At 53.9% G+C, this 11,878-nt stretch overlaps 1 protein-coding gene across 1 annotated transcript in view; it reads left to right on the top strand.

The window, feature by feature from the left end:
* Positions 1 to 8,320, top strand: part of CSPG4 (chondroitin sulfate proteoglycan 4) — a 35,922-nt gene extending 27,602 nt beyond the window's left edge. Inside the window, exons 6-10 of the mRNA XM_005884517.2 lie at positions 848 to 1,046; positions 1,128 to 1,262; positions 1,374 to 1,540; positions 5,055 to 5,238; positions 5,536 to 8,320. Of these exons, the coding sequence (XP_005884579.1) occupies positions 848 to 1,046; positions 1,128 to 1,262; positions 1,374 to 1,540; positions 5,055 to 5,238; positions 5,536 to 7,358 (2,508 nt within the window). The 3' untranslated portion in view covers positions 7,359 to 8,320. The remainder of the gene's footprint in view (positions 1 to 847; positions 1,047 to 1,127; positions 1,263 to 1,373; positions 1,541 to 5,054; positions 5,239 to 5,535) is intronic.
* The last annotated feature ends 3,558 nt before the right edge of the window (positions 8,321 to 11,878 follow it).

The raw sequence follows: 11,878 nt of genomic DNA, 5'->3' as shown, positions 1-11,878 counted from the left end.
TGCCCCCCACCCCTTACCCCCGGAGAACAGTCAGGTGGTACTGTGTGGAAGCTCAGCCACCAGGTGGTGCTGTCCACTGTGTTCATGCCAGGAGCCTTCAACCATAGTGGTCTTCCTTCTAGAGCTCTGGCAGGAGTCAGCTGGGGCTGGGAGAGGGAGTCCAGGCATCCCAGAGACCTCAGTTCTCCAGGTTTGGAAGCCCCTCCCCAATACTGCTCACAAGTTGTTGACCCAGCAGGGCATGTAACAGGACTCTGGGAATGGTATCCTGCCCTGCTGGCAGGTAGGAGGGCTGAGGGAGGTTCCCCTTCACTCTGAGCATAGGGAGGGGCAGTCCGCATCCAGGCAGGCCTCACCCACCCACTGAGGCTTGTGACTGCCCTATTCCCAGTGCTGCTTCAGTGCTTCAGGGTGGTGGCCAACCATCAGCCTCTCCAGCTGTCCCTGCCTCCCATCCCCTCCCTCATCTGGAAGGGGAGCCCATTTCTAAGTATCCTGGGCAGGCGAAATTACTGTTCCCAGCCCCTGCCTCCCAGACTCACTATGGAGGATCTGAGGGAGACCTCTGCCCTGCCAGTGAGACAACCAGATTAAGCAGTGCTGTTGGCCCGGCTTGGAGGGTTCTGGAGGTGAGAAGCCTGTGAGAGTGAGAGCTGGAAGCTTCCTGAGGTAGAGGGACAAGAGCTGTCCTTGAGGGACAGTCAGGATTAGGGCAGATGGGAGCAGGGAGCCTGGGGCTGGGGTCCCTGGGGTAACAGAGAAAGGTGAATAGGGTGGGACCCTTTGTGCAGACGAGCCCAGAATGGCCATTGGTGGGGGCAGAACCTTCACAGGCCTGTGTCCCCAGATGTGGGAGGGGGGCACTGTGCCCATCCCTGTGGCAGCCCTTAAGGGCACAGACGGCGACTCAGAGCCCGAGGACCTGGTCTACACCATCGAGCAGCCCAGCAATGGACGAGTAGTGCTCCAGGCAACACTGGGCACCGAGGCCCACAGCTTCACACAGGCCCAGCTGGACAGTGGGCTTGTGCTGTTCTCACACAGAGGTGGGTGCTTAGATGTGGGGACACCCTGAGGAGAGGGTACCAGCATGGGCCATTGATACCCAATTCCACATCTGCCCTCAGGAGCCCTGGATGGAGGCTTCCGCTTCAGCCTCTCTGATGGCAAGCACACTTCCCCTGGACACTTCTTCCACGTGATGGCCCAGAAGCAGCCACTCCTTTCTCTGGAGGGCAGCCGAACACTAACTGTCTGCCCAGGTGGGTCTGTCAAGTATGGGTGGCACACCAGGGTCATGCTGCCTCTCCAGAAGTCACAGGCCTTGCCTGGCCCCTGGTCTGAGTCTGACAGGCCCTTTTTGCCTCTCATAGGATCTGTCCAGCCGCTTAGCAGCCAGAACCTGAGAGCCACCTCCAGCACAGACACCGACCCTCACCATCTGCTCTATTGGGTGGTGCAGGGCCCCCAGCTTGGCCGGCTGTTCCACACCCAGCAGGGCAGCACTGAGGAGGCCCTGATGAACTTCACTCAGGCTGAGGTAAGGGCTCAACTCTCTACAGCCACATCTTAGGTGGCCCACTCTGCCATGGACACACATGGATACGGGTACCAGATCCAGCATAATTGGCAGCACATTCCCTGAACCTCTTATGACCCAGGCCATGCATGCCTTGCTCTCCAGGAGCCACTAGGCCCTTAAGGCAAATGGGACTTAGTGTTCCATGGTGAGAGAGAAGGATGCAGGAGGTCAAGGAGCTCAGAACAGGGATCAGGTCCTGGGACTTGACTTCCAGAAGGAAAATGAAGTTAGACCCTAGAAGCTAGAAAGTGTGCACTGGTTGGGGGACATTAGTACACCCCAGTGGCTGGTGAGGGGCAGTGTTTGGTTCAGGGGATGGAGTTTGAGATGAAGGCAGCCCTGAATGGAGGCTTCCCCTGGACAATTTGGGCCTGTGGACAGATGTATGAGCTTGGGTCTCAGGTCAGGAGCCAGCAAGAAGCAGAGTGGGTCCTGGGAGCACATGAGTGGACAGAAGGCAGCTGAGTAGGTCCAGTGGGGAGTGGAGCTGCCATCTGTCCATCACTGCAGTTTCAGGGCTTGACTGTCCTAAAACACAGCAGAGGCTAACAGTAAACACTCAGACTACAGGGCTGCTGGGATCACAGAGCTCTGTGCTAACAGTACCAGTACCAGCAGCCATCACTTAATACCCCTTCTATGTGCAAGAGGTGCCAGGGCAGCCTTGGTTCTCCCAAAGGCAGAGCAGGTAAGGAGCTTTTAGGCCTCAGGAAAGGAGAGTCTTTAATGGTAGTGGGAAAGGTTTCTTGGGTCTCTCATATCAACATCCACTAGGCCTGGGTTCTTGGTTCTCTTGGAGCCCTGGCTTCTGCTATGGCCCTCTTCCTGCCCCTCCCTATAATGAAATATTCAGTAGGCTGGAGGCTGCAGCAGCTGTGCACCTGAGTCCCTGGGAGCCTTTATCATCAGATGCCCAGGAAGTGGGAGGGAATAGACTAGGCCTACTGAGCCCTGCCCCCACCCTACAGTGCTTCTCCCCACATCCCAGTAATCTGAAGGACCACGTTGAACAGTCAACAGGGGGTGAGCTGGCAGTGCCATGCAGAGGAGCATGGCAGAGACCCATCTGCCCTTGAGGAAGGGGGCTGGGGAAGACTTGGTGATATCTGACATCCACCACTGCCCCACAATACTCTGAGCTGGGTGGGTCAGGGAACAGGTGTCCCCATCTTGCATATAAGAAATCTGAAGGTCACAGAGGTCAGGTGAAACGTCAGAGCACGTGGCTAGTAAGAAGCAAAGCCAGGATTGTGCCTTCTGACTGTTAGTCCAAGGTTTCTTTCCCTAGAGGACATTGGTTGCTCCCAGAGCTCGGGGACCCTCTCCACTCTGCTTGTGATTTGCCCCACCCTCAAGCAGACCCCTCCCACCCATGATGTTCCTGTGCCCAGGCATTCAGCCTCCCACCCTCACTCCCAGGGGTCTTCATTTCCTTCCTGCCCACCCTTCAGCCTAGGCCAAAGGTCACACCTGGCTGTCCTTGCAGGCCACATCTGGCCAACGGCCTGCACAATGCATTCAATATTTTTTTAATTAATGGTCAACGTACAACCTTTAGAAATTTCAATTTAAAAAAAGCTAATTTCCAGTTTTTTAAAAGGCCTGTGTTTCCTCTTACAGCAATCAGATGAGAAGCAACCACCCTTTTAACTAGGCTGTGCTCCCCAGTCATCACAACCCGTCTCTCCTAAAGTCTTCCACACCAATCAGTTTCCATGTTGCTATTGCACAAGTCCTTTTCTTCTGAGTGAATGAAAATAGTTCTGTGTCTTCTAAAAGGAGAAAACAAAAGATAAGCCAAGAGAACACATTAGGATCAGAAGGGGAGAGGAACTTCTTTATGGAAATGAAGAATATGCCTGGTGTTTAACATGCAGACAGTCCTAGCAAGCAGCAGGTTGGCTGGACTGGACTTGCTAAGGAAGGGTGGTTATAGGTGAAGTCAAAAGGGTAATGGGGTCACAATGGGGTCTCTGTAGTCAAATGATAAGCTATTGCACAATCTGAGCAAGAGTGACATGACCTTACTTTTTAAAAGCTCACTCTGGTTTTTGTATTAAGAATAAATTGTAGGAGGAGGGGAGCAGGGGCCAAAGCAGGCCATAGTTAGGAGAGCTATCACCATAATCCAGGCCACAGATGATGGGGTGTGGGAAGAGGAGGGAAGTCAGGGATGATGCCAGAGTTTGGCCTGAGCCATTAGAAAAACAGAGCTGCTATCTTCCGCATTGGGAAGATGGAAAGGGGGGCAGGCCAGGAGTCTGCATGGTGCATGCAGAGTTTGAGATGTCCACTATACATCCCCAAGAAGCTGCCAAGGACGCAGGTAGATATGAGAGGCTGGGGTTCCAGAGAGAGCAGTCCGAGTGGGAGGTACACATAAGCGGATCATCACATAGCTGGCATTGAGGACTAAATGAGAGCAGGTGGGGCCTGCCTGTAGATGGAGAAGAATCTCAAGGCCAAGTCATAGATGTTGGGAAGAACAGGAGGGACCAAAAGAGTCTGTGAAAAAGCAACTACTAAGGTAGGAAGAAAACAAAGACAGGGGGCCATCCTGGAGAAAGTTGCATTAGGAAGGGATGCTCACATATGACATCCAAGGCAAGATGAGGCCTGACAACCCACCATTAGATCTAACAACACGGAGGCCACTGGTGCCCCTGGCCAGAATAGGAGCAAAGCCTGGGTGGAGTACACTTAGGACATCATGGGGGGAGTGTGGGCTATTTTTTATTTTTTTAAAAATATATTTTTATTGATTTCAGAGAGGAAGGGAAAGGAAAAAAGAGATAGAAACATCAATCATGGGAAAGAATCATTGATTGGCTGCCTCCAGTACGTCCCCTACTGGGGATCAAGCCCACAACCCGGGCATGTGTCCTGACCAGGAATCGAACATGACTTCCTGGTTCATAGGTCTACACTCAACCACTGAGCCATGCCAGCTGGCCAGTGTAAACTACTCTTTTTGCAGTTTGCTACAAAGAACAGCAAGGGGAAGGTGGCAAATGTTTGTGGGAAAAGTGAAGTCAAGTTTTGTCTTTAAGGTGGAAGAAAGAATAATATGGCTGCATAATGCTGGGAATGATCCATTTGGGGCAAAATTGACACCATATGAAAAAAAAGGGAGATGGTAAAAGAGGTGTACTCAGTAGGCAAGAGGGGCGAGGATCAGTGCAAAAGAGGAAAGACCTCTGTTGAGAGAAATAAGGTAGAATATTGCTTTCCCCAGAGGCTCAGAGGGTTGCCCAAGGTGGCAAAGCCTGGGTCTGCCATATGACTGCCTAGTGGTGGCCCCTGAGACGCACATTACAGACCCAGAGGCAGGCACAACTGGGAGAGCGTAGAATAAGGCTAGGAGGCTATCGCCATAATCCAGGGATGGTCTGAGGGAGATGCCAGCCTGGGAGGGAGCTGCTGGGCACAGAGGCTGGACCTGGTTTGTTCCAATGGTGGTGGTCTCCCACAGGTGTATGCCGGGAATGTTCTATATGAGCACAAGATGCCTGCTGAGCCCTTCTGGGAGGCCCATGACACTCTGAAGCTCCGTCTGGCCTCGCCTCCTGCCCCTGATGTAGCCACCACCCTTGCTGTGGCTGTATCTTTTGAGGCTGCCTGTCCCCAGCGCCCCAGCCGTCTCTGGAGGAACAAAGGTGAACAGTATGATAGGCTGGCAAAGTTAGGAGGACACTAGGAGAGGCCCAGAGAGGAGTGGACTCAAGACCAGGGTCAGCCCCCAGGACCTGGGATGTTATAGAGAGGGTGGGCAGATAGAGAGGCTTTGAGGTCAGAGCGGAGACATGGTCCTTGTTCCTCCTGAAAACTCTGAACCCCATCCTGGGATACCTGGTCTGAGGGGGGAGGCAAACCTTGCCTTGGGGGCCCCAGCTGAAGGTCCATGGCTCTTCCCTGCGTGGACTGAACCTTAATAGCCTGTGTTTTACCTGCAGGTCTCTGGGTCTCCGAAGGCCAGCGAGCCAAAATTACCAGGGCTGCCCTTGATGCCTCCAACCTCCTGGCCAGTGTTTTGTCATCCCAGCGCCCAGAGCACGATGTGCTGTTCCAGGTCACGCAGTTCCCTGCCTGGGGCCAGCTGCTGCTGTCTGAGGAGCCCCTCCATGCTGGGCAGCCCCACTTCCTGCAGTCCCAGCTGGCCTCAGGGCAGCTGGTGTATGCCCATGGTGGCGGGGGCACTCAGCCAGATGGCTTCCGCTTTCATGCCCACCTCCAGGGGTCCGCAGGGGCCCCCTTGGCAGGACCCCAAACCTCAGAGGCCTTCACCATCACGGTGCGAGATGTGAATGAGCGGCCACCTCTGCCACAGGCCTCCATTCCACTTCGGCTCACCCGCGGCTCCCGTGCCTCAATCTCCAGGGCCCAGCTGAGTGTGGTGGACCCAGACTCAGCTCCCGAGGAGATCGAGTTCAAGGTGCAACGAGCACCCCACAATGGCTTCCTGAGCCTGGCAGGGGCCAGTGCGGGCCCTGTGAGGCACTTCACCCAGGGTGATGTGGATGCAGGGCGGCTAGCCTTCGTGGCCAATGGGAGCAGTGTGGCAGGCATCTTCCAGCTGAGCGTGTCTGACGGGGCCAGTCCACCCCTGTCCATGTCCCTGGCCGTGGATGTCTTGCCATCCACCATTGAGGTGCAGCTGCAGGCACCCCTAGAGGTGCCCCAAGCCTTAGGGCACTCCTCACTGAGCCGGCAGCAGCTCCGGGTGGTTTCAGATCAAGAGGAGCCAGACGCCACATACCACCTCACCCAGGGGCCTCAGTATGGGCATCTCCTGGTGGGAGGACAGCCAGCCACAGCCTTCAGCCAGGTCCAGGTAGACCAGGGTGAGGTGGTCTTTGCTTTCACCAACTTCTCCTCCTCTCACGACCACTTCAATGTCCTGGCACTGGCCAGAGGTGCCAATACATCAGCCACAGTGAATGTCACTGTGAGGGCTCTGCTGCATGTGTGGGCAGGTGGGCCGTGGCCCCAGGGTGCCACCCTACGCCTGGACTCCACCATCCTAGATGCAGGTGAGTTGGCCAACCACACAGGCAGTGTACCCTGTTTCCGGCTCCTGGTAGGACCCCGGCATGGCCGTGTGGTCCGTATGCCCAGGGACGGCCAACCTGTGGAGCAGTTTACACAGCAGGACCTTGAGGATGGAAGGCTTGGGCTGGAGGTAGGCAGGCCAGAGAGTAGGTCCCCTGGCCCCGCAAGTGACAGTCTCACTCTTGAGCTGTGGGCAAGAGGTGTCCCACCTGCTGTGGCCTCGCTGGACTTTGCCACTGAGCCTTACAATGCGGCCCAGTCCTACAGTGTGGCCCTGCTCAGTCTCCCTGAGGCTGCTCAGACAGAAGCAGGGAGGCCAGAGAGCAGCCCTCCAACTGGTGAGCCACGGCCAACAGCCTCCAGCCCCGTGCCACCTGTGGCCACAGGGGGCTTCCTGGGCTTCCTCGAGGACAACATGTTCAGTGTCATCATCCCCGTGTGCCTGGTCCTCCTGCTCCTGGCACTCATCTTGCCCCTGCTCTTCTATCTCCGGAAACGCAATAAGACAGGCAAGCACCACGTCCAGGTGCTGACAGCCAAGCCCCGCAACGGCCTGGGCGGAGACGGAGACACGGAGACCTTCCGTAAGATGGAGCCTGGCCAGACCATCCCACTCACAGCTGTGCCTGGCCAGAGGCCCCCACTAGGGGGCCATCAGGACCCAGAGCTTCTGCAGTTCTGCCGGACATCCAACCCTGCCCTCAAAAATGGCCAGTACTGGGTATAAGGACTGTCCTTGGCCCAGACGCTGACAGGCCAGGGACAGGCTTGCTCAGGCCTAGGCCCCATTGCCCCCATGCCTGGTACTGTCTGAGTGTCCACAGAGCCAGAAAGACCTGAGGACACCAGGGATGGAGGGTGCTGGGAGGAAGTTTCAGGGGTCTGGGACAGAGTGGAGTCAGAAACTGGGATCTCCCCAGCTCACTCCATGCCTGGAGAACTACAAGGGGCCAAGGACAGAGGCAGGTTTGGAAGGTCAGTCCCCTGCCCTGAAGCTAGTTTAGGACCTAAACTTTAGGCTATCAAAACCAGAGCAACCTCCTACATGGGTCAGGACTCTGGGTACTGGGTCTGTGACCTTGGGTGAGTCACCCCTAACCTTCTTAAGGGCAAGGCGAAGAAAGGAAGGGAGGGGCAGGCAGGGTTCCTAGGTGGTCCCTCCAAGTCAGGCCTCCCCTTGTCTCTGCCCCAGGGTTGAGAGAAAAATGTTTCCCCCTGGTCTTTTAGGGAAATGGTATACCCTGGAGCGGAGGAAGAGAAAGCCTCTCCACCCTCTGGAAGGCAGAAGCCAATAGAATATGTTCAGAGTGCAAGGTGGGCGGGTTGCTCTGGGGATGGGTTTATTTAAGGGAGATTGCAAGGAAAGTATTTAACATGGTGCTGAGCTAGCCCAGATTGATGGAGTCCCTGGCCATGTGGGATGGAGGAGGGTCTGGGGCCAGTTCATTTCCACCTGCATGGGATGAGGGCTAAGCAAGCATGCATGTGTGACCCTGCAACAGGTTGGGCTGGGGAGCATGCAGGGTCTGCGGCCATGGGCACTGTAATGCCTGTGCTCCCCTGAGGACTAGAGGGCAGGCAGTTTGGGACACTCGGCTCCATGGGGCCTAGATAAACGGTGCTTCAGAGGTTCTAGACCAGTGATGGCGAACCTATGACACGCATGTCAGAGGTGACACGCGAACTCATTTTTTGGGTTGATTTTTCTTTGTTAAATGGCATTTAAATATATAAAATAAATATCAAAAATGTAAGTCTTTGTTTTACTATGGTTGCAAATATCAAAAAATTTCTATATGTGACATGGCACCAGAGTTAAGTTAGGGTTTTTCAAAATGCTGACATGCCAAGCTCAAAAGGTTCACCATCACTGTTCTAGACAGCTGTGTGTTGTTTGTCTGACTGTACACTGGGCCTTTGTCCACATCAGCCTGCACTCCCCTGGTCCCCAAGCCAGCAGGGTGGCCAAGGCCACAGGAGCCCTGAACCTCCCCCTCCTGGGACCTTCCAGATCTCTGCTTCTTCTGTGGGATGGGACCAAAGCCCTTTGGTTTAGTACACGTAGGCGAGGCTCTCTCCAAAGAGCTTAAAGCAAACAAGGAAACCAAGAGATATTCAGTGTCCAGCCCTAGATGTCTTAGCCTGAGTTTTGGCTTCCACAGACCTATCCCTCTCCACCCACCTCTCAAGAGGTTAGAGCACCAAAGGTGAGGAGAGTAAGGAAGACATGAGGACCCCAAGCCTGGGCCCTGGTGATGATGGGAAAGCTGAGACACAACCACCTTAGACACCTGCCCTCAGCTCCATGGAGATATTCACAAGGAAGATTTCTACTGGCCTCTAACCTTCCAATAAGAGGATCAAGGGTGCTCCTCAAAAGCTGAGTAAGCAGCAAGGATTCTGCAAGCTATTTCTGTGTGTGGCCCACGGGGTTGTCATTTGGTTAGGGGTGGGTTAGAGACACAGGGTCTCAAGAAGGCCCCTAATGAGTTCCTGAGGAGCCACCACCCTCTGGTCCTTTCCCTTTGGAGGGTCTCCCAGAATTGGGGGAAATGGAGACAGATTCTGGGTCCCAGGTGATACCCCAGGTTAAAGTCCTCAGAAGAAGCATGAGAGGTGTCTGAGCTCTGGAGTAGGGGGGAAGAGGCCTGAGCACAGCCAGATTGGGAGTAGAGAGCCCCAACCAGCCTTTGGAAGCTGACCTGTGTTTGAGTCACCTCTTCCCTGTGCCTCAACATCTGTAACATCTAAACCAGAAACTAGGACAAGAGAGGAGATCCCGTCCTCCTCACTGGCTGCCCCTGAACCACCCCTCCTTCTGATGCCTTTATATCCAGCCACCTAGATCCTCTTCACTCTCTCAGAAGGCCCAGCCAGCTCTTGTTGCCACAGGGAAAAGCCTGTCCTATAGGATAGCCAGGACCCATAGGTGAGGACCCCCACAGAGATCCCTTCATACCCAGAGCTCTAATCCTGGTCTGACTTTCCGGTCTCTTCAGCACCCTCCAGGCCAGCCTCACGCAGGGCCCTGCCAAGGGTGTCTCTATGCCACACCTCATGCTTTGCTCTGCTTCTCCCAGAAACCCAGGGCTGGATCCTCAGGGCCCTGATATCTGGGGCCAGTCTACACCCAGAGCAAGCAATTTCCCTGGAACTGTAAGCCGAGACAAGGTGACTCTCCAGGCAGGATCTGGCCTCAGCTTGAATTTCCCCAGAGGATTGACCAAACCCTCTCTGTTACAGGCCAGCCTGCCCTGCCCCCAGTGTCTACTCTGGCTCTTCTAAGCCTCTGCTGGACAGTGGGCTGGCACCAGAGGAATAGTGTGAGCAACTATGCTAGGATCTTGCAGATTTCAGATATGCCCCTGAGGCTTAAGGGGATTGCTATCCACTTTACAAAATAATCCACCATTTCCTGTTAAGGACTCAGCTCCTCCCAGGCATTGAGGATAGAAGCCAACCTGTATTTAAGTGATCAGGAATGTCTGGGAGCTTCTGACCCTATTTCTCATACATACGTACACACACACACACACACACACACACACACACACACAATGTGCACTTGTACAAACAGCTGTGCATCTTCAGATCTTCAGACACACAGTACAGAGATAAATACCTGCCTACATAATACATGCATACACACACAAACTGGAGATTTATGCTCTTTACTGTGGCCTTCCCACAATCCCAGAAGCTGGCCACAATGAGCCAAGGACCAAGATGCCTTGCTCATCCAGAGACCCAAGTGACACCAGCAGAACTGGGAAGTGCCCCACAGTGGGAGGGGTTGTAGTGGAGAGGGCGTGGGGAGCAGAGTAGGGGGCTCCAGAGAGGCCCAGATCAAATGGTTTAACCTCTTAGGTACCAAATAATGGGCTCTTTTTGAGCCTCTCTCCTCATTCTACAAGTTGGCCCTTTAAATGAAGTTGCTATTGGAGCTGTGGAACCCACAGAGCTAGAACCATCATCCTCAAATAGAAAGTAGAAGAAATGGTCCCCCACCACCACTTCTGCTAACCAATGGGAACTTCCAGGGTTGCTGACATCTTCCTCTGGGCCCTGAAGATTATAGATCTTAAAGGAATAAAGGTACCTGGGCAGTGCCTGCAGAGTTCTCAGGTTGGGTCTCTTGTTCCTGGCCATACATGTGAGTAAGCCCTGGCATGTGGGTGGAGCAGGAACCAGACCTACAGGACCCCTCTCTCCAAAGTTCCTGGCCCACCCCAAGTGCTCTCAGGTAACACCATCCCTGTGTAGTTATTGCTATGATTAGTCAGGTGTTGGAAAGCATATTTATTTTGTGCCAAAACTGCTATGGGAAATGCAGATAAGAATCCACTCAGCCCTTGCTGAAGATCCCCCAACCCGCCATGAGTAACTACCATACCATGATGTGTGCTGGCTGATGAGGGGAACCCCAGAGTAAGAGGGCAACTGGCGCCCTAGCCAGTTTGGCTCAGTGGATAGAGCGTTGGCCTGCTGACTGAAGGGTCCCAGGTTCGATTCCGGTCAAGGGCATGTTCCTTGGTTGCGGGCACATCCCCAGTAGGGGGTGTGCAGGAGGCAGCTGATTGATGTTTCTAACTTTCTATCTCTCTCCCTTCCTCCCTGTAAAAAATCAATAAAATATATTTAAAAAAAAAAAAAAAAAAGAGGGCAACTGGCTCTGTCTGCTTCCTTCTTTTTTTAGAGAGTGTTGGGCCTTTCCCTGGAAGGAGCAGCTATGCAGCCACTAAAGACGAGCCCAAAACACCAAACTTACCTCCTGTCACATTTCCATTCTCAGTGCAATGAGGTGTAGTATTTAACTGAGAGCCGCTATCCTCATAAAGCAGCAGTTCTCAACCTGTGGGTCATGACCCCTTTGGGGGTTGAACGACCCTTTCACAGGGGTCGCCTAAATACATCCTGCATATCAGATTCATAACAGTAGCAAAATTACAGTTATGAAGTAGCAACGAAAATAATTTTATGGTTGGGGGTCACCACAACATGAGGAACTGTATTAAAAGGTCTCGGCATTAGAAAGGTTGAGAACCACTGTACGGGTGCCAGCTCCTCAGAGGGTCTTGTGACCACTAGGATAACTGATGGATTGTACAGTGTTCTTTCACATTTCAGTTGTCCTAATAGCTCCTAAACACAGAGCAGCCCTTGGTTAAATCATCCAGGGCCAAGAAGGGACTCCTCTACCTGAACACAGCCTCACTTGGGGCTGAAGGAGCTCCCCTGATCTCAACC

The sequence above is a fragment of the Myotis brandtii genome, unplaced genomic scaffold (genome assembly GCF_000412655.1).
Source record: "Myotis brandtii unplaced genomic scaffold, ASM41265v1 scaffold838, whole genome shotgun sequence".
Taxonomy (NCBI): Eukaryota; Metazoa; Chordata; class Mammalia; order Chiroptera; family Vespertilionidae; genus Myotis; species Myotis brandtii.
This window is presented reverse-complemented; position numbering and strand designations above follow the sequence as displayed.